The sequence below is a fragment of the Coturnix japonica genome, chromosome 2 (genome assembly GCF_001577835.2).
Source record: "Coturnix japonica isolate 7356 chromosome 2, Coturnix japonica 2.1, whole genome shotgun sequence".
Classification (NCBI taxonomy): domain Eukaryota; kingdom Metazoa; phylum Chordata; class Aves; order Galliformes; family Phasianidae; genus Coturnix; species Coturnix japonica.
Window position 1 is genome coordinate 30839394 of NC_029517.1, and position 23668 is coordinate 30863061.

The following is a 23668-nucleotide window of genomic DNA, read 5'->3' on the forward strand; positions in this document are numbered from 1 at the left end:
ATCCAACTATGTAAAAAGTTGGTTCCCATCCTGCTTGTAGAATCAAGTACTGGAAGGCAACGGTGAGGTCTCTCCATTGCCTTCTCCAAGCTAAAGAAGCACAACTCCTTGAGCCTATCTCAAAAGAGAGATGCTCCAACCCTTTGATCATCTTCCTGGTCCTCTTCTGAAGCTGCTCCAACAGTTTTTGCGTCCTTCCCTAGACTTGGATATTACTGGCCTTTTGGGATACAAGAACATGCTACAGTCTTATGTCCAGCTATTTTTGTCTATTTGGGTATGTGAAACCCTATAAACTCAATATTGACAAGCTTAAAAATTGATGGATGCGAAATAAAATGAAAAACTGGTAAGAATACTCAATTTAATTTTGAAGTCAGTGGAAAAACAAAATATCTATTGTTCCATAAATTCTGTTATGAGAAATCCACTAAATCTGCAGTGACTGAAAGTCAAGAGTAGCGGTGAGTGTGTGAGATAATGCACAAAGGCCACACTTGCAAAACTAAGGGCTGAACCTCAGTGAATGCATGGAGAGATTTATGTCCATTGTGCTGGTGAATATGCATGAACATATTCAGAAAAAAAGAGATGGTCCTCAATGAACTTTTTCAGCTAAAATAAGATAAATTGAACAGAATTCATCTGTTTTATAATATTTATATACTACTGGTCCTTGGTCAGAGCTACTGTGTTTTACTTTTGTTATAGGTAAAGATACAGATGTCAGTTCTGACATGAGATTATCTTTCAAACGTTTATGGAGGAATTGGATTTAACTAGATTTGAATTAGTGTTTCATACTGCTTCTAACCTGGGATTTTTGTTTCTTTTTAGCTTTGTTTTTAAAGAGAGATAGCAGGGTTTTTTCATCAGATTGTACGTTTATATTAGTTATCAGCATAGTCTGTGTTCAGCTGGTGGATATTTGAGGAGTATTCTTCTGTAGTTCTGTGGGATATGTTAATATTGACTACCTCAGTGGTTCATGTAAATTCTTACACGGGAAAATACTTCTGTATGCAAAAATCAGCTGCCTTTTCAGTGTCACAAGTTCTGGACTGTAAAGGATAAACCAGAGCCGCCAGCTAACAGCAAGTGTTGCAGGAATGTAGCGCACTGTTCTAGGATATACAAAAGTAATGTGTCTGCATGGCTGACACTGCTGTACAGCAGCAGTCAGGGCATGCCTCTGAGACCTGTATTTGGCAGGACACTGTAACTTCAAGTCAAATCTGTTTTAGGAGAAATTATAGAAGCTATAAAAGCTTTCTTCAGATTTGGCATCAAGCCACTTTGGCACTTAATCAGTGGTCTCTCTTTGTTATCATACCACTGGAGTATTCTCAGGTGAGTCTTTGGAGATTAGCATTGGCATCTCCTGCTTTATTAAAGGTGTCTGTAATGCACTTCTAGAGGTGGTCTGCTTTGAGGCTAATGATCGTGAAGCACCACCTCACCTTGCTCTTTTTCCTTAGCTCTTTTGTGTGAGAAGCTCTTTTGTTGCTGGAAGCCTGTGTTTCACATCTCTCTTTAGCCAACTGTTACATCATTGTAAATTCTCTGTGGCCTGACTTGGCATTCTCCTGAATTTCTCTGTCCAGTCACGTCAACAGTGTGCCTTGTCTTCCTCATCAGATATACATGACTGCTTTCAAATCTGCTCATTCCAGTGGGGACTGATTTTTGGACCCAAATGAGTGAGAAGCTGAGAAGAAATTTAGCCATTCTAGACAATAAATTGGTTTTCAGAATACGTAAATGAAAGCATTTCTGTTGAAACAGTTTACTGTTTGGGGACTTCAAACTAGACTTGGTGAAGCAACAGTGTAAGTAAATTGACTGACATTCGATGAAATGATGCACTGAAATCAGACTTCCAAGCAATGAGGTACAGGCTGAAAATATAGTAGCCAGGTGCTATTCTCTGGTGCGCCTTAAGCAGAAAAGGGTATGCTCTCAGTGAGCTGTAGTTTGCTTGTGAATAATTCACATTTCAGGACAAATAAGTTATTACAAAAGCTTGATCCAGAATAATTGTATTATTTATGTGATGTGTCACTTCAATAAAAATGTATCATAAATGTGTTGAGGTTGTTTTTTCTCACGCTCTCAGAGGGATCTAAATCTCCACCATTTTTCTTAATATTTATATGCAAAGCTTCCTAATGTAATCATATATCATGTGGAGTTATCCCTTGTGTGGTTGGTGCCCCATGATTCTTATTTTTTTTTTTTCTGTTTTTAACTCCATCTTCTGCTGTTTTCTGGCTATCTCTGTGTTGTAGTCAGATGAAACTATTTTCTTAGTAGTTAAGGGAGGCTGCACTGGCACTTACTGCTGTGACACGGATAACCCTCCTTTTGTTTTCCCATCCATTTTCCTTGTGTCTGCTGGATGCATGCTATAATCACAAGCACTTTTAGGTCAGCCTAAAAAACTGCTGTTTTATTTTTAAACTGTGCTTGTTAGCAGTTGGACTTGACACCAGACCTGACTTTGGGTTCCAAATATTACCACGATGGGAATATTTAATGATAATAAAGTGCTTTGCTTTTTGCCTCGTTTGGTGTTCCACCTAATCTGACTAAGCAGTCAGCAGCTACTCGGCAGAACTAAATTAAATATTATTACTCTGTAAAACCATTTAAATTTGAATAGCCTTTCATTTAAGATGCATAAGCATTTCTCAAACATTCAGTCTTGTTACACAAATTATATGCTGTAAAAGAAGCATTTATTTCTAACCTGTAAAAATAAAACGTAATATTGGTAAGTTAGCTGGAAGCTTATAGATGTTCAGAAAAGATGACAAAGTAAGATTAGAAGCAGAGTGAAGCAGAAATTGTTGCAGAGCGTTTTCTGAATAGCTGTCAGTTCTGTGTTCTCCTAACACAATAATGGGCACTCCCAGGAGGTGTGAGTCTCGTGGGATAATTATTCTTCTGAGGTTTAGATGGGTTTTGCTGTGCCTTTTCCACAGATGGGTAAGACTGCCTTATAATTATTCTCCTCCTCTTTTAGTAGATTTTCCTAATGTAGAAATTAATAGAATTAATTCTGTATACATGCACGGTACTTGCATTACCTAGCATATTAATGAATTTCAAGCAATACTGAATGATGCTATCGGATGGCAATAGTAAGTGGTTTGGAGCTTTTATCTTACAAATTGGTTTCAAGTCTCACTGTACATGCCTTTTGAGAGGTGTTTCTTTTTAATATTCAGGTCTATTTTCTGCTGTCATCAGCTCTCTCAACCTGGTTTATTTACAACTATCCTTGAAAATAACAAACCCAAGAAGTGAAACTTTAAAATAAACATATATTCTATAGCTGTAGAATACTTTTGTAGTGCCTGGTGCACAAAGCTATTATTGTTGCTCACTCTCTCTGAGCATCAAGGAATGTCAATGAAACCAAACAAAAACTTGGCAAAAGTTTAGCTTCCAAAGGGTGGCTTGTAGGGCAGCATACTTGATAATTAGTTACAAACCTATGGTGTTGTCAAATAAACCTGCAGACAGCTGGCAGCACCAGCCCCTAGATTCTCAAAAAGGTTTGTATTTGGGAAGTTTAGGTGATAGGGTAATCTGACAAGCTCTGGCAGGCTCTCCTTTATGATGTAACAAACAGAGGAAAAGCAGAAAGATCTTTAAAGATGATCTTTCTCACCTGTTGGTCTCTTTACAAGATTAAATATCTATCATATCTGTAGTGGTGTTGGAGATGAGCGCTCACTCATTCCAAACAGGAGCAGGTCTGCAGGATGGTGCCGGCTGGTAAGACTTGCAGTTCCTGCTCAGCACAAAGCATTCCTTTTAGCTTAAGGGGAAAAAAAGGCATCATATCACTTTGGAGATTTACCAGATCTTTCCAAGGGACTGACTGGAATTTGTTTTGTTCTTCCTTCTCTGTGCTCCTGAGTGCCACTAGTCTAACTGAGCTGACAGGTTTGAGTCTTTCAGCATGTATGCTCACGTTCATTATATGTGAATAAATAATAATTGAACTTTGTTCTGATAGATGGGGATCGATATGTTATCAAGAAACAAAGCTTCAGGACTAGGAAATAATTGGTACAAAGCATTTTCTGTGTGCTGTATATAACTCCACATGTGCTCTAGGAGCTGGGGCATGGGACCATGGCATCTCTGGTAATTCTGCACTATGGCGAGCAGGTTTTCTGGCTTAAAAGGCTGTGATTATACCTGAGCATATAAAGGGGTTCTGTCTCATTTGCTATTCCAAAATGGGAAGCTAGACCTGGGTCATAAAGACTAGCTGCTGGTTTTGTTCCACAGAAGAAAAGTTGAGGTTATATGTTTCTGAGCTTCATCATTTGGAGAGTATAAATCACAAGAGAAAGTGTACCTGTTTACTGATAACATATTGAATATTGTCACAGAATTTAGTCCAGCCCCCCTGCAGTGAACAGGGATGCTTACAGCTAAACTAGGTTACTCAGAGCCCTGTCCAGTATGATACTGAACGTCTGCAGGGATGGGGCTTCTACCACCTCTCTGGGCAACCTGTCCCAGTGCCTCACCACCCTCATTGTAAACCCTTCCTTAAATCTAGTCTAAATCTCCCCACTTTTGGTTTCCCCTTGTCATATCACAGCAGACCCTGCTAAAGAGCCTGACTCCTTCTTTCTTTCAGCTCCCCGTTAGATACCGAAAGGCCACTATCAGGTCTCCCAGAGAGACCTGCACAGCCACACTACTGTGATCAAACTAAGTTGTAGAAGACATAAGCATATCTTTAATTTTATAGTGTTCTGTACAATGTATTTTGAAGCTGTATGATATTGTAAGAACTCATTATCAACTATGAAAGTGCCAGACAGTATTATAAAGATCCTGGTAGAATTACAAACTTACACAAAGCAATTGAAAATCCTCCTGAGTAAGGAAACAGTACACAAACCATATTCATTTGAGAAGAAATGGTTTATAACAGCTTTCTAGCGATGTTAAGTACTGGTAGTAACTTTTATTGCTGAGATTTCGGGAGAAAAGTGGAGTTTTTATGACATAAAAACCCTGTCAACACAGAAGTACGTGTTATGAAACTTAATTTTAAGATAAGCATTTCTCTATTAATTAGATGAAAAATCAATAACTTTAAGAAAAGCAGTGCTAGGAGTGCTGTTAAATCTGTGTGGAAGTATTCTACAAAGTCTTGTGAAGTATTTGTGTAACATTTGAAGAGAAGATGGGTGCCTTGGTAATGTCTGACACTGGTAAATCAAATCTATTTAAAATAATAAGAATAATAATGCTTACATAAAATAATAATCTAATTGGCCTGGATTGTAACTGGCACACTTGGATAAAATACTCAAGAAAGAATGCATTTCTTCTTGTCCTGTGAGCTGTGATTGTTCCAAGTTTTATCAGAAAGCTGTGGGAATGATTAATATGCTTTGCAGGTGGGTGGTGTTTTTCCTGTTTTTCATGCTCTAATACAGTTTAAAAGCAAATATTGCAGCAAATGCTGTGCGACCTGTAAAGGAAGTCGAGGAAAGACCTAATTATTTGCTAACCTTTTATTCTTCTGCAGGTCCTAACATGTGGTCTGCTTTGCAGGGTAGATCCCATTTCTGAGTGTTGAAATTGTGTGTAGGCTGCATAGTTCAATGAGTTCCTCAGTATCTGAGCAGCCCTTGTGTTGAGAGCAATTTTGAGATCTTTATACATTACTGACTTAAAATCACATGGCTTTCTTGTTTGATGTGAACTATTGGGCTTCCTCTTGCTTCTGAATCTGCAGTGTTTGGCTTCAAAAATACTTCTGTTTTTGCATACAGAGAGATGCAAGTGCAGGCCTGAGTGGCAAATGCTGAGATCTTCCCTGGAAAGCTGTTGAACAGCAGCCACGGACAGATGCTGGGCTAGAACTACTGCTACCCTTGAATAGTCAAAAGCAAACATTTGTGCCCTTAGAATCATGTAAAGATTTGGACTGGAAGGAACCTTAAAGATAATCTAGTTCCAGCCTCCTGGCTGTGAGCAAGGACACTTCTCATACTAGGTCATACTGAGCCACATCCAACCTGGCTGTGAGTGTATCCAGGGATGGGCCATCCACAGATTTTATAGGCAGCTTCATACGTCACTGCCTCATACGTCTAACCTGCTGTCTTTTAGTTTAAAGTCCATGTGCCTTGTCTTATCACTACATTCTCTGATAAAAAGTCCCTCTCCAGATTTCCTATAGGTCCCTTTAGGTTACTGGAAGGCTGCAGTGAGGTCTCTCCAGAGCCTTCTTTCTCCATGCTAAACAGCAGTTCTCATGGTCTCCTCAGGCACAAGGAAAATAAGCCTAATTAGAATGATCTGTTAGACTCTTTACCAATAGACCAGTATCTGCTTAAAGAACTTGAGGAATAATGTCCGTCAAAAATTTTAATGGGTCTGTATATAAGACTACATATTCTTGAACACAAAGTCAGAGAACCAAAGCTGTTACCTTAACAAACACTGTGTACCACCCCTCTTCTGTCTTCTGCAGGACAGCTAAAACACATGAACCAGTGCAGAACTGACACTGTGGCCAAAAAATCTAAGTAATCAGCATGTATTTTACTTACATTAATACATACTACCTGTAAACTGAAGCAATTCAGGATCCTTTGAATGTGCAATTCTAATATTCTCCTATAGACCTGAACATTTACAGTAAAGGAAAGTGAATTGAGGAGAGAAACCGTTCTCACTGTCCAGCTTAAATCTACCTGTGTTCTTGGTTAACGTGTTATTTTAAAGGTGGTCTTTCCATTGTCCTGGAGGGTCAGAGATTATGAAAAGATGTATATCAAAAATAACAGTTACCAAAAGCAATGATTTGGATTTTGCTAAAGGTTAATAAGTTTTCAGGGAATGTACTGGCTCCTTTGACAAGCCAGATAAATGGGCATCATGTCAATTTATGAGTGCATTTCTGGAACAGGGAACCTGCTGACACTGTCTCAGTATAAATGTTCTAATTGAAATATTTCACTGTAATCACAGTGACCCTTTTATTGCCTTTTATTTATTTATTTATTTGCTTATTTATTTACTTTGCATTATTGCAGTCATGTGCTTTTTCATATAATGCGTGGGTTGCTTTTGCTGAGTCCAGGTTGCCAACTTGCAGGGTTGCTGGTTGTTCTTTATTTAAATTGCTATAAGTTAATGACAGGAAATATGTTGTCGCATTCTGCACGGTGATAAAACTGCTTCAGTGAAACTATTCTCATATATGCCAACTGATTATCTGGTCTTGATTTTTAGCCAGGAACTAACTGGTCATTACTTAGATGCTAAAATATATCTGAGTGAGATACGAGCTCTGCAAATGTGATGTGATTTAACTTATGTCGTGTGTTTATTCCTACCAAAGCAATGCCAATCTCTTGGTCAGGCAGAGGCCCTGCCTGTGCCATTTTAATTTCTGGACACCTCTGCTTTCTAGATTAAAAACATGAAAATGTGAAAATAACTATTAGATTTTAATTACACTGGCATTAAATTGGATAATGGTAGCAAGCACTGGGGCTTAGTTCTTAGTGACCAGATTAAATTTAATGGCAGCCATTAACTAAAACAGATTTTTTGGCAGTCAAGCATGAAGGAGATATTTTGTGTGTGTGTGTGTATTTGGCTTGTTGCTTTTTTGTTTTTTTTTCCAGCATCTTCCTTTTCTAGTTTTTAGACACTCAAAGTTGTGATCCCTTGAAGGATGAAATTCTTAATTGTTGTTCCATGAGCAAAATGCTTCAAAGAACCTAAATCATGACGGCTCATAACTGCCATTCAATATCAAATAGATTATAAGTGATTCAGCATGAAAAAAGCCTCCCTGAGGTCAGGCAGTGTGGATACCATCCTACACTATAAATCATGGATTTCCCAGAAAATATTTAAGGCACTCAGAATATCTGTATCAGCTAATTCAGATCGCCTGTTGGGTCCTTTGATTTGCCATCTGGAAGAGCCTCTTTCCTTGTATTTCTTGAGCCTCATTGAGTATCCCCAAGAAAAACTGCTTTCCTGAAGGACATCCAAACATTGATTTATACAGATATTCCTCCTTCTCCTAATATTGAGAGCTGTACCTATTCGTTCTCTCCATTCTGAGATTTTGAAGGATAGGCTTCTAGTTCTCTGACTTGTCTAACACTTCCAGTTACAATTTCTTTGAAAAGTTCCAGAATAGAAAGGCATATATTAATAAAATGAAATTCTGCTATAGTTGGATGATTGTAGCAGCCTGAACAGCACTCACCAATCGCAGAATATGTCTCTTCAAGCTTTTGTTCTTTATAAGTTCAGATGTGTGTTCAAATAATTCAAATCCCCAGTAATGTGTTGGAGATCATCTATTTCACAGTATTATTTAATACTTGATAACTCTTCTAAACCATTTACCCACTCGCTGGATCTTTTATCTGCATTTTAGTGATCTAGATATGTGTGTAAAGCCAAATTTTCTATGGATTGCCCACTTGTCTACAGAAGATAATGATTGAAATCTGAATCAAAAGCAGGAGAGCACAATTTAGGAAGACTGATTGGTATAATTGAGTAAATGAGTTACATTTGCAACATCAGTAGTTTCTGATCACAGGTTTATGGTATACAAAAGCAAGAGATACAGAGTAGCTGTCAGTTTATATTGTGTTTATTAGAAGCTTACTGTTTCAGCCTGATTACTGTGCAGGATAGACCTCCATCCGTTTTACATGTGTTTTTTTGACATTTTAAATCACACATTCCTTGCTGAACTTTTTAGAAACAGAATAGCAGAGTGGGAAGTACTCACCATGTGAATGAATATACCAATTATCATGCATGTTACAAATAGTGTGATTGCTTCTCTTGTGGTGCCCTACACTTGAAGGTGAAATGTCTCATTAAGATAAAAGTTCAAGTATCTTTCTATATTTTAGTCTCTGTGTGCTGGTGGCAAATGTATGTCTGAATGAAACATTAAACAAGGCTTTTGACACACTGAAGTGTTTTCAAAAGTTGCATCACTAATTATTAACTGCAAGAGAATTAACTTTGTTTTTCAAAGGAACACTGCCTTTTAGGAGTCAAAGAGACACCCGTTTGACAGTATGATTATTTGCAACTTGGAAAATAAGAGCATTCTTTCTCAAAGAGTAGTCAAAGATGTGCTTGTAAGGACAGTTACTGTATGGAACTGAAGTACCCATAACACCCAAATGTATTTGCCATGCAACACTCACACATAAAAGTGCCTATTCAAAATAGTTAGCCAGAACTGATGCAATATGAGCTAGTTGTGTATGCATCTATATTAATTTGCAACAAGGTAAATCAAATGAAAATAGCTATTTGCCATCTAACTTACTGGCCATTAGGGGGCCAGATAAGATGAAAATGAGCTTCTGTAATTGCTAAGTTTTAAGCACTTAGTGGAAATTAAATAACGCAGAGATGTTTTGCATGTTGAAAAACAACTGCCCTTAGCAAAGAAACTCCTTCACTACTCTTTCCATGCAGCTATGTTTGCTAGCAGCCATACAGCTGGAGCAAGCTTTGAAGAAGGGAACTTGGGGGTCTTGATGGACTGCATATTGAATACAAAACCTTCCTTGGAGACAGCTCAATGCCATCTGGACCTGCTCTTGGGCAAGCAGTTCTGTGTGGCCCTGATTGAGTAGAGGCTTGGATGAGCTGGTCTACAGAGGTCCTTGCCAGCCTCAGCCATTCTGTGGTTCTGTGATCTCAGTGCTAGTGAGTTGTACAATACAGCCCTGGTTGTATGAAGGGAAATGAAAAATACAAATGTGTGCCTTTAAGTACACAAATCCATTGATCTTACACATGGCATTTTATTCAAGAGTTGTATGTTATTCTTACATCCATATGATTATATATAAAATAAGAAAAATAGCATGTTCATTTAATGTTTTGGAAACAACACTGTCACAGTGGAAGTGCGGTATATGATGAAACTGTGCAAAACCTCCTTCAGGGAAGCATTCAAAAGGCTTTGAAGTACTAGTAGGTTTTAGTCTTGGAACTGAAAATAACAACAGAAGATGAAGAAATTAGTAACTAGACTTGTTCATCCGGTTAATCATTTATCTGCTCACTGCCAGTAAGCCAGTCTCCTCTAAATTGGCTCTTCTTCATAGATAAGGGTCTTTCCTTGCACGCACAGGTCATAGTTTTAAAATTAGTTGTTCCTGGAAAGGAAATCTGAAGTTCAGACAATGATGGCAGAAAATCCAAGTGCTTGCAGATGTATTTTATTTTTTAAATAATATTATATTAAGGACAAAGGGGGAAAAAATGTTTTCTTCCTTTTTTCTTTTATTTTTTTTTTTAATACTGACTATGAATAAATTAGCAGAGTGTTATGGTGACCCTTCGGCAGCTGTCCCCCTATGGTCTGTGCAACTCTTTAGTACTACAAGGGTCAGTACTTTTTGAAATCTCTGGACTGGTCAAGGCACATTTGGAGATTTGTTACTGTTGCCCTTGTAATTAGAAACTGTATTTATAAGTCAAAAATATTTGAGTTGTGCGATGTGATCTGTGATCTTTCCTTTAAAACAGTTACCTCCTTCCAGTGCATTACCTGTCTACATTAACAGTCTAAATGGGTAGCTTAGTAGAGCTGCTTTTTCTAGGTCATTCTCAGTGCTGGTAATATGAAAACACGAACGATGGTATCACACTGTTGTCTGCACAAAGTACAAGGAAGCAGTAAAGAGGAATTCAGCCACTCCAGTGTCTTTCACAACTGCTCCCGAAAAGGTGGCACGTTTAGTTCAGAGCCAGGTGTGGAGAACTACATGGCTTGAAGTCTGTGGATAACTTTGCTTGCTCTGTAATTAATATAAGCTTTGTTCCTCATAAATTGCTCAAGAATGGATATAAGTAAAGTATAGACTATTTATCATGTAAATCACACCTCACAGAGCAGTGTGAGGACTCCTTGGATTTTCATGTTGTTTTTTTGTGTTTTTTTGTTTTTTTGTTGTTTTTTTTTTGCATGTCTGATACAGTGTTGGTATTAAGACCTGAAATAAGGAAAGTGGCCTAAACGTCTGGAAATTGTATAGTTCATTCAGAGAGTCTCTCTAAATTGAGGTGTATCATGTGATGTTTGGTTGAGCTTATCAGAATGAAACTCCTTTTGTGCTCAGTTTCTCCTGTGGCAGCTGCTTTTGACCTTGTGCTTAGCTGTCTTCCTTCTTGAATTTAGACATGTCACTGTTGAAAGTGTGAACCCCTCAACAGCAGTGTTATGAGAGAACCTACCTGTCTTATCACCTAAGAATATGTCAGTTAAACCTTTTTTCACGTACTGCCTATCACAGTTAGGATAAGCATTATGATGGAAGTTTAAATTAGGAATATAATATAATAACTCAGGGCACTTGTCATTTGTGCCAAGTCTGATTTTTTTTGATGATTGATTTTGGGTAAGTATGTAGATCAGAACTGAGGTATGTGTCCCTTGCTTGAGATTGTTAGCACATCCAGAACTGAAGACAGAAGCTGAGGGGTAGCTATTACTGGTAATCAGTCTGACCATGCTGTACTAACCTTAGTGAAGGGGAATGATGTACAGTTGAATTGGTAGAGCCATCTTAGAGTAGAAGAGGGACATATTAAGAATTAAAAACCAACAAAAAAGCAGCCAGCCCATGCCTGCAGAGGTGCCCACTGGTCTCCTTCCACAAAGGGAGCAAGACCTCAGTAACTGGGCTCACTAAACATTTCCCTGATCCTTAAGCATGACCTCTCTCTCTAGGTTGTATTTAAGCTAATTGTTTTTATCTCCCTGCAAATGGATGCCATCAAATGTCATGCACAATAGCTTGACAATAAACAACATTAATAATGCCACTTGAGCTGTGTTTTGTTCTCTGGGCTTTAAGATGCTATTAGTTGGAGGGACTGGAGAGGATGCTGCAGAACCTGGTGAGGGGGAATGTGGAGCTGGTGACCCATGTTCTTCCTCCAAGTGTACTGCCCTTTACAGTTACTCGTTTCTGTCTGCTCTGGGCTGGCAGATTAATAACCGTGACAGATCTAACATAATCATTGACAGTTTTGTTTTATGACTATCTCCAAAATGATTGTATTTTTTTACCTAGGCTGTGGTGTTTCCACACCATCAGTCTGTCTGAAGCTAATGAAGCACTTTACGGCCACTTGTAGAACAGCTTCCATTGTTCAATTTTATGCGCTCTTTCTAATTAATTTGCAAGATGATAGCAACAGCTGATACTTTTCTTTTTCATTGTTGATTCCACCATTATTTCCTTTGTGGAGTCACAAGTATAGATAATCCAATATTTGTGTTATCTCGGTGTTTCTCCTATTGGGAAAAAAAAACCAACCTGTTAATAAGCAAATTCAGAAATCCTGTTGCAATAGTATGGAAGTGTGGAATAGGAATATAATACATGGCATTATGGTTTTATAGTAAACTATATAGAGAGCAACAGATGTATAAAAAAAAAGCCTGAGTGATGTATTACCATTATAGTGTGAGAGGAGAAAAAATTAACCTGCTCTTGCATGAATAAATTTCACTGGTCTCATGAATAGCTTCACAGAATTTAAAATAATCCTTCTGTATAATGAATTTGCAAGCTAATTACTCTTGGATTGCCACTGTGTGATATAACTCTGTCAGTCTGGAAGTGTTGAAAATTTTGCCAAAGTTGTGAAGTGGATCCAGCTGAAACCAGAACTGAATGGGTTTCCTAATCAATATATCTGCAGATTGTTGCAGCGTATTATTCCAGGCAATAACTGTGATAATTGCTGGGTTTTATCCTTTCCCTTTTTTTGTTAAACAATAGAGTTAGAAGTGGCAGATGGTAGTTAATGATTAACATTCCTAGTAAACAAACTTTTGCATGGATATATTTAAAGCAGTTGTGTGTATATAAATAGACAGGGAGCATGAGCTATGCAAGTATAATTGAATTACATTAGCATAACTTAAGTAGGTTTGGTAAATACCAAACACCTTAATTAACTTACACAGTATTAGGAGGTTAATGATATACTCCTGCTACAAACGATTCTTCAAAGTGTTTGGCAACATGGCAGCTCAGAGCCAAGCTAATTCATGGTACCCCACCCTTTGTAGCTGATGTACAGCAGCTTAGTTAAATCTTGCACTTCAAGCCTGGCCTCTGCTGGGATTTCTGGATGTGTAAGCAACAGCCTTCCTTAGGAAGGCCTGGAAAGCTCCCTCTGGAGTGAGGTTTGTGGTCTCATGTACTCAACATGACACTTAAGGATGATTTCTGTCTTCCTTCAGCTGCAGTTTTTGCAGTCCTTCCTCTTTCTAACTTCTTATTTATATTTTGTTTTTTTGCTGATGCAGTTTCTGGAAAATATACAAATTGCATCCTATAGTCAGTTCAAGAAGTATAATTGAATCTCATTGTTGGAACTGTCAAGTCAGTGTCCAGCCTGAGCTGTGCATCTTTTTAGCTAAGCATGTATTGTTCACTGATACTTACTCTAAAATCTGAATAGTGGGGTTAGAAGCCTGATTGAAAGCCAGTAGCGGAAGCCAGAGTCTTAATCATGCTGAGTAAAGTAAACAAAGAATGTTGCTACCAGTCTAGTTAATTACCTTAAAAATACTGGTGAGTCAGGAAACAATATGCAAATTGGAGTGAAATTAATTCTTGTTGTATCTGACTGATTTGGAAAAAGCGCATTGGATCTACAAGTGGTTGAAATTTATATTCTTCTCTCACATAGAAAACTGTTCTCTAAATGAGATAGCATCTCTCTTGGGAAAGAAATGTGAATTTTGCTGACAAACTGAGGACTCTCAAAAGAAAAATGCAGTCTGACAGTTTGACCCAGTGGCCAACTGACTGATTTATTTCTCTTTTTACTTCTATTTTAGATGCTGAAGAATATCAGCCTCCAATATGGAAATCGTACTGTAAGTACACCAGAAAAATGAACCTTACCTTACCAATATGTCACTGTTATGTCTTTTTCCTTTCTTTCTTGGGGAGGGGAAAAACCATACATTTTGAATATGACTGTAGAAATTAATGAATGGGACAATAAATGAGACAACAGTGAAATTTGAACCTTTCTGGGTCCCTCCCTATAGTGCAAATACAGCAGGATTTTGAGTGACAGATTCTCTGGTTTGCCTTGATAATGTGTAAATCTGTGTTTCATGGCTTTTCTTTTGGGGGCTCCGAAGGTAGAGGTTAATGCTTCATGCATTTACTAAACAGAAGATTTGAGTGTACTTGTCCTTCTATATGGGTTGACGATTCACTTTAAGATAATAATATTTTTGATCCTTAACAATATAAGATGTTTTTTGAAGTGGTTTAGAAATTAGTGACCCTTTGATCAGTTCTGAGAACTTTCCTGTTTGCTACTAGAGTAGTCATCTACATAGAGTGCAATACAGAAGTGAATATTTTATGCCATTTTTTGCTTTGTATGTTTTAATAAACTAGTACAGTTCTAAGACAAAATATTACCTTTTAAATCCTTGTTAAAGATAGATTTTAGATTTGGCCTTATTTTGGACACTTACAGAAACTTAAGTGGAAAAGTAGCTTTGGGTGTGTTTTTTTTCCCCACTGATTTCAGATACATAACTATCCTAAATGAAAGTCGACCTTCTTATTTTGGCAACTTCAAATTCAGGGCAGCACCATTATGGAAATGGAAGAATAAAAAGGAACACAGTAGCTACATGCCTATACATGCCTATACATGTCTATACATGTACAATTCTAAATACTTGTTAATACTGTTGGCTTACTTTCCTGCACACTGCAGTATACTTCAAAGCACCGCCTATGTGAGAATGACATTTTACCTCATAGTAGACTGGGATTCTTTCATCCACAATTTGAGTATACCATTCAATTACAATGATTGATTGCTCCTCAGAACACTGTTTTCCAGAGAGTTTTGTTTTTGTTGTTCCAGTATATTAAATATATGAGAAAAAGTTCCTTAAAAGTCAACAGAAATGTATTTATTTTAGTTGGACCTGCCTGGCATACTTTGAAGAGTATTTGGAGAAAAGTAGATGCTTGAGTGTGTTCTTTTAGTATAAAAACCAAGCTTACTTATAGTCAGTGGAAAAACTGTCATTGACTCTGATGAGGCCAGGATGTAAAATGACAGTAAGGGAGCTTTCTATAGAGGAAAACCAACAAAAACCAGCAGGGAATAAGCACAGGCCTTTATGTACCTTATCTTAGTCATCTCACTTGTGCAGCAGGCAGGTCAGTGCATGCAGTGAAAAAGTTCTGTTACATTTGCCTGAGAGTTTACACTTAATCCTTTAAACATACACAAACAACAAAAGCACAACAGGCTGAACTAACAGAATATGAGTGTATAATTTCCTATCTGGATATAAGTAGGATGCCAGTGTCATTGTGGCAATGACAAAGTCAGCATCTCAACTCCATGCATGAATGACTTAGGAAAAGGTTACCCAGTTCCAAAATTCACATAGTAGTTTAAGCCTACAGAGATTTATTGCTGATACTACTTAGCCACAGACAAATGTTTTTCACTGCAATATTGGATAAAATGCACTTCTTTGCTCCACTAGAAAAATAATCTGTTCAATTAATTATAGAAATTATGATCGATGGTAGCATTATTCTGTGATGCAGACTCCTCCTGTCTCATCAGGTTTAAATGAGTACATGCATTTTACTTCTAATAGTCAATGCTTTCTGCCTATTTAATGATTGTTTTATGTGTATTTTAGTTAGTAACTTTTTTTCCATGTTTGATAATATATTATTAAAATATTTTGCATATACTTAGGACTTCTTTTAAAACAGCTGCATAGGTGCACTATGTGGTCTTTCATTGACATAATTATCATTGCTTCAGCTCTTCCAGCTTCTCATCAAAGGCAGATTTTCCAGTTTATGTAGGCAAAGTATTCAGTTAAACAGTATCCATGGGCAAAACAGAACAGCTTTCAGAATCCAAGTGTTTCACTTGGTATAGTTCAAGCTTATTTCAGCTGGATTTGGAAAAGATGCACAGCTCTAATTCAGAAGATATTCACTTGTTTATGAATAACTGTTAGAAGGAACGTAGGTTTCACAGATCCAAGCTCTGTTGTAAAGCAGTATGGCAAGGTGCAAAGCCACAAAACTAAGGAATTCTATAAGGCATTGTCAGGCAGAAGGCAGTGCATTTCTTCACTGCTATATAAAAACAATTATTGGATTTTTTTCCTCTCCATTGGAGCGTCACTGAGCAATAGTCATAGATGAGTTAAAATAGAAAGCTCTAGTTGCTGGCACACAGCAGATTGAAAAAGGTATGAAGACGTTGGTGATGATATTCCGCCTACTCTGGCAGAAGAGGTTGACTTCTGCATGTCACATCTATGTTGCTTACACAGAGCAGATCTTATAATTAGACATTAGGCTGTCTTCTATGGTCTGAGTCTGGCAGTTTGAGCCTTCAGCTGAGTCAGCATCACAGTGTGGTGTTAAGAGCTTATGGTTTGTCTGGGTCCCAGGAAATCCAGAAGGATCCCCCCTTTAGTATTGCACAACATTTTACCTGCTGAGGGCTGTGATTTGAACTTTTTCTTCAATGGGGAATTCACATGTTGCTACTCCATGGACTGGTGTTTTGACCCTGGCTCATTGCGGTGGCACCACATCTCTTCAACAGTAATAATGTGATCCAGGATACTGCCACCTTCAGCCTTATTGTAGCTCAGTAGGTCCTAACAAACACTGCATACAGTGTTCTTTCCATTCTTGTGTCAGCATCTGTGGGAGCCACCTGGTGCAAACTGCAGTATTCCAACATTGCAACCATCATTTCCAATGCAGTGAAGCAGATATTGAGCTACATGCATAGATCCCTGGTTGCAATCTGCTGATTTGTGTGAATGGGCTGGTTGTGATACTCTTCATTTCATGCTATGACAGCTGTGCATGGCTATCCAGAACATGGTTTGTCTTTCATGTCGCTGTTGCCACTGCTGAAATGCACCACCCACCGCCTCACTGTGCTTGCTTACAATGTTTGGTCTCCATTAGCATTCAGAAAGTGTCAATGAATATCAGTGGGTGCCATTTTTTCTTCATGGAGGAATTCAGTGTCACATTTTTGCTTCATATGCACTTTCAGGTCAGCCACCATTTAGTCAGACTGCCCCTCTGCTGCCATCTGTCACATGGCAACTACATATAATGGAACACTATCAGGAGGTTTTAACCTTTACTGCCATACCACCAGCATCAGCCTTTGACACTGGCTGGCATAATAAAACAGGAATCATTAATTTTAGATCAACCAGTGTTAGAATAGAGGATTTACCTTATTTATTCTGAGAGACAAGTCTCCTCTCTCTGGAACAGAAGAGCTATATGTATTCTAAAAAGTTAATTTATATCTCAAAGAATTTTTCCCTTAGATATTCTATAATCAATTAAAGTTTTGCTACCTTTATGCACTCCCAGGTGATTATGACACTGTGAATGTTGGCAAGCTATTTGAATTATTAAGCTGAGAAAAATTGTCCAAGGGGCATTTAAATATTCCTTTTTTTTTTTCTTTTCCTATCACACTGCTGCATTTTGGTTTTCACTTGCATCTGATGCTGGACCAGAAGGTTACTTCCAGTCTGATGCTCTTCCCTAAGCAGTAGTAATACACTGTTCTTTTTTGGGTGCTGTTGACTTCTTGTGAGGTTAATTTTCCCTGGGCTAGAATAACAATGCATCATTTTGTTCAAGCGTAATCCTTTTTATAAGCAGAGTCTGTCTCTAACCTGCCTGTCAGTTCTAAATGCTGAGATAGACTGGGTCAGATGTCAATCACTGCTTACCACTGTATTAAATAAGTATGTTTTTATATAATTTCAGTCAACCATATCCTTATGAATTGGGTTCTGATTTAAGATTTTCAGCAGTGATGAGGGAGAAATGAGGCAGAAAAGCAAGGCTAGGATGTCACCGGGGGAAGTGAATAGAGGAGGGTCAAAATCTTTCTCAACTTCTGACCATCCACTGGACTCTGCTGAGGTCTCAGCAGTGTGTCAGTCTAAGCGGTGAATGCCCAGCAAATATAATGAAATCAGGCAGAGCTGTGGGATGTTCTGTGCTTCTGAAATGAGGTCACTTAATGAGGTGTCTGTGCTCATTGGAACTTAGCTGTAGGGCACGTTTTTATCGAGTCACCTTAGCCATCATATTTCACTTGTATTCATATCTCATCTGCAGATTTTCACATAGCAATCATTTGAAGCGGTAACAGGAGAGAACCATCCTGGAGAAGAGCACAGCTTTCTATACCATTGTACTTGCTTTCCTCTGTAATGCCTCATTCTGTGGGATATTGTCTTTCCTAGCTCTTCACTTACCTGCCCTTTTGGTGTTTTCGCCTCCTCCACCCTTGTCTTGCTGAGCATCGTTTCTGAGTATTCTTTCCTGTCCTTGTTGTTTCTCTCTCCTTGAACTGCTTGGCATCTCTCATCATCATGCCAGCGATGGGTCTCAGTCCATTCTTTCTGTTCCCAGTATGTCTTCTTTCCTTCATCCTAATGGTTCTGCTTCTCTCTCCAGTAGTTCTACTGGGCTGTCTGTTTGTCAGTTTAATGCCTTTCTGTTTAAAGTTAATATAACCAAATCTGAATTCATTATCTTTCCCAGGAAACCATCTCCCATTCACAGTGTTTTCTGTGATTATGAACAGTCACAAACTCTGCTGTGCTTGTTACCTGGGGGCCCTTTTCTCATCCTGCACACTAAAGATAGCATGTAGATTATTATTATTTCTTTGTATAGTAGTGATCTTAGTTTATTTTCCTCTGTTGTATTTCTAAATTAGATATCTTTCTCAGTTCAGATTATTATGCAGATTAATTACTTGAGAATGATGGCGGTCTTCTTCAAACTGTGCAAAACACAGCTGTTAGGATGGTTTGTCCTTCTCGTACCCATCATGAATCCCTGAACTGACTGATTCCACTGCATCCTATCAATATCTGTTTTTCTGTGTTTGCTTTCAAATGTTTTATTGTATAACCACCCTCTCTTGTGAGACATTCACAGAATCAGAACTGTAGGTACTTTTGGAGGTCGTGTAGTCCAACTCCTTACTAAAGCAGGTTCCCCAAATAAGTTATGAAGGAAAGTGTTCAACCAGGTTTTGAGTATCTCCAGAGAAGGACCATTTCACCGCCTCTCTGGGCGGCTTATGCCACTGTTCCTTAACCCTCAAAATAGAGAAGTATTATTTGGTATTATTTTTGTAGGACTTCTCAATTCACCTCACTGTTCGCTCATCTATCCCACACTTCCTTAGCCTACCTACAGGGATGTTATGGGAGATAGAGCCGAAAGCCTTGTTGAAGTCAAGGTAGAAAACATCTACTGCTTTCCCCTCACCTACCCACTCAGTTATGACATCCTAGAAGGCTACTATATTGGTCAGGCATTTCCCCTTGGTGAATCCATGCTGGCAAGTGCTAACATTCTTTTCTTACTTTTGTGTGGAAATGACATTTGGAATAAGCTGTTTCATTCCTCCCTTTGTTTTGTGAAATGCTGATGCTCCTCCAGTGATAACAATGACATCTCTGGGCAATCTAAACTAATGCCTGATGAAGTGGTTGGCAACCTTGCATGCAGCAGGAACATTGGAACTAGGTGATCTTTGAGGTCCCTTTCAGCCCAAACCATTCTAGGATTATGTGATCAGCCTTGGCAATCCTTTCAGACATTTCAAAGAGCTCTTTACTCTTCTCATTTATTCTGAGTGCAGCATGTAATAAGTTAGGCTTCATATGTATTCTTCAGACCTATTTTTTCAGCACCACAGCTATCAAGGTTATTTTAGAAACAGCTTCATCAGCTTAATTTGCTCTGTCAGTTAATATTTAACAGTTTTGATTACTGAAAAATGGGATTTTTATAAAGTATAATTTTTCAATTAAAATTTAAATGAATAAATAGGGGAAATAGATCTTTCATTTAAAATAGTGAGGAAGCAATCTTGTACTTGCAATATTTTGAATCCATAGAGTACATTTTGCCTACTGGGAAAGTATGGGCAAATAAAATAAATTCTTTACTACATTTAGTATTAAGCATTGTGGTACAGATGCTTATCTGTACCTTGCTGAATCAGCTGTTATGCTGATTTCAGACATTCAGAAATGGTCTCTTAAAACTGTAATACTGAGATACAGAATAATCAGGGTTTTAAGGAACGGTATCTGATTTTTTTAGCGTATTTTTTGTGCTTTACTTGACAAGTTTTTTGGATACACAACTAACTTGATCAGAAAGGAGTGAAAGGGAAGCTTTCAGTTTTACTTTGTAACACCATTAGAAGAGGTAAGAAAGCCCAGAAGCTGTGATAAATCTTCTACAAAAGTAGCAGTAGGTCTGGCAGTGCTTAGTGAAACAGGTTAAATCTAAGTTCTTAGAATATATTCAGAGTTGGAGCACGTACATAGGCGTTAAAACTGATGGGGGATATGAGATGTTACAAACTCTCCTGTTTTGTCCCTCCTGTGAACCAGGGGTGCAGATATCTGTTTGGGAAAGGGTATGGTTTTTTTTCCACCTTGACATTAGCAAAGAACAAACTCCCCTAAGCTTTCATATCCCCTGAAAGAGAAACTTGTGTGCAGGCTGAGGACTTTCTCACTTCTCATGTTTAATTGCAGCTGTTTCTAGCCCTATTTGAAGAGAAGATGCAGAAGAGAAGGTGATGAAAACCAACACCTACCATTTCCATACCCTTTCTGTGACAGGACTCCTGTATTTAACCAATCTACTAGCATTAGTTTCCTTCCATAATTTACCATCTTTTAGGGCATAACTCAGAGCTTCACAAGCATCATGGAGAGCCCTTCCCTGGGAACTCAGTCTTTAAAAAAATTCCTACGCACAACATCATCTTTCCAAATAAAGTATACAGAAGGCCTTCCTCAAGGGAGTCAATCCCAGCCTTTGGGATTTTTACTGGAGTTATGGAGAGACAGTCTGTCTGCATTGGAATTGATTACTGTCACTGTATGTCAGCTCCCTCTCATGACTTTTGAGTGGAAAGGAAGGGAAGGATCTCATTAGATACATGAAGGAAAGAGGCTGGGGGCCAGGGTTCAGCACCTACCCTTGGTCTCAGCTCTTTCTCCTGCAGCTTTCAGAAGACTGGCAAAATTGATCCTGGGCCATTTGAATGTGGCATAATTGTTTTGTTCACTTCCTCATAAATAGTCACGAGGAAATCTTAGAAAGAAATAAATTACGAGGTGATGGTGGGCTCTTTCAAATGGGCTGAATGTTTACTTGCTGTATCCAAAAAAGACAAGTGCTGCTAGTAAGCATTCTGTTCTTCAGACACAGTATGTGCAGAAGTGAGATGTCATTCTGAGATACACCTGAAAAATCCTTCTAGCCTTTTTTCTTTTGTTTTTCTGATATAGAGGCAGTAACAATTCTAAGAGGAAATAATGATTCTAAGAGTTAAAACAATATTCATTTCTACTAGTTTACAGGTCAGCAAACTAGTCATGTTTTCATACAAATGACTTGCAAATCACTAAATAACTCAGTTTGCTGTCTTGGCATTTGCATTTTTCTCTGTAGCCTCTGGCTAAAAGACTCGTCTGAATAAAAGTTTGTGTATGTTGCCGTCTTCTAATTATCTGTACATTTTTGTCTTTGACAGTGTATCAGTTACAACAGGAGGCACCACGTCCCAAGAGAATCATCTGTCCTCGGGAGGTCAGTTCCTCTTTCACTACACCTTGTTAAATCTGATGAATTGTCAGCAGCATCATTACCAAAAAATCTTTTGTACAGTCTGAGGGTGGTATTCTCTTTAATTTTTCTAAGCCATTATTTTCTACAATCACTTTCCTTGAAGTTGATTAATTGAAGCAGATTAACACTTGCTAATTGGGCATAGAAGACTCATTCTACCACTAGAAGCATCTTATTGGACAAATACTCCTAATCCATTGCTTATTGTACTCTTCTATAAAGTACCTCAAGTATTTTTTGTTTCCTTGTCAAAATGGAACAGCAGGTTTATTTTCTTCCAGCATTCACATACTAAAGTGCATGTGATGTGTTTCAGTTTGACTCATGTTGCTAAGTTTGTTGAATGCATTTTGCTAAACTTCAAGTTCTAGCAAAAAAATAAGTTCAAGGTAAAATAGCTGGAGAACTTGTCTCTGTCGTGAAAAACATTAAGAAATACATAGGACTGAATGTTTTACTGGGTCATCTTGTCTCCTTTTTTCTTTTTCTGCATTTCTCCATCTCTTCTTAGTTAAATGTGTCATCTCCTCCAAATGCCCTGTGTAATAGTGATTGAAAACATATGTAGGCTTCTCTGCTCAATCAATAAAACTGTGATAGCCTCATCTTCCATAATGTCATGGACAAATTTTGTGCAAATAGAAATGTAACACTTGTAATAGAAATACTGAATGCACAAAGTGATTACATGAGGTATAAAAGATTACGTGAAAAGAGATGGAAACTGTGAATTGCTGCTATGATATATAGCTCTTTTTTTAAAACATTATCCCGAGCTTTGACCTGTTTTCCCACACTGTGTACCCACTGAAGATGAGCCCTATCACAACACTCTATCAAATATTAATGGATGCAGACTCACAGCAGTCTTGTGGGGGGCAGATTTTGTACCAAGGCACAGGTAGATGAAGTGAGTTTCCCAGGGTCATGAAACAGTCATTACAAAGTCAGGAATTGAATCCATTTTTCCCAAGTCCACAGAACACCTTCACTAAAGGCCTGTTGCAGTTTCTTTTCTCAAGTGCCGTATAACATCTGTTTCAGAGCAGGATCTTGACCTTAGACTGAAGATCTTCAAGCTCTGTTTAATATGGATGTTCCCAAGACACACACACAGGGTGGTCAGAAAGGCAAGCAAAGCTTGGGAGTGGGTGAACCCTCCTGTCATTCCTTCTCCCTGGCAAAAACAGAGCTCGTGGAGAACGTGCATGCTGTAGCCATGTGGAGTTAGATTTTATTTCCTTGAAGACTTAGAGGAGTTTCTTACTTTGTGTGAGTCAATAGCCTATCCAAGATCTTATTTAAGTTGCACACTGCAAATGCTTTGAGAAAGAACTTGTCTTCAGAAAATCTGATTGAAAAGCATAGACTGCTGAGGAACCCGTAGCTACCAATTGAACTCATTTTCATAGGAATATAAATGACTTAGTCTGATGGAAATTCGTCCAAAATTTGTTATGCCTACTCAAATTAAAACATTTTTGCCTGCATGATTGAGAATTTGGATCAAAGTAAACTGTGATTGTAAAGTATAATAGTGGTAGCATTCTTGTTCTGGAAACAGAAGTATCTATATAAGTAAGTGAGGTTGATGCAATAGTGAAATCTTCTCCATTATACTAGGTTGAAATTGCTTCCTTATGTTCAAGAGCACATTATGTACAGTTGAAGTTATCCTTTTCTTCCCTTAACTGATGTTTGAAGATCATACATTATTTTGTTCCTGTTCAGGTCACTTCTAGAGATTTGCAAAAGGAAACTAAGATCATATTGTATAAACAAAGTGAATAAGTAGTTGGCAAAGCGGTGCCTAGCAAAGTAAAGTACAGAAAGTCTGATTCATGTATGTGGGT

At 38.1% G+C, this 23668-nt stretch overlaps 1 protein-coding gene across 1 annotated transcript in view; it reads left to right on the forward strand.

The window, feature by feature from the left end:
• The window catches only part of CHN2 (chimerin 2), a 152006-nt gene that overhangs the window by 44925 nt on the left and 83413 nt on the right, over positions 1 to 23668 (forward strand). The window contains exons 2-3 of the mRNA XM_015853812.2: positions 13916 to 13954; positions 21721 to 21776. Of these exons, the coding sequence (XP_015709298.1) occupies positions 13916 to 13954; positions 21721 to 21776 (95 nt within the window). The remainder of the gene's footprint in view (positions 1 to 13915; positions 13955 to 21720; positions 21777 to 23668) is intronic.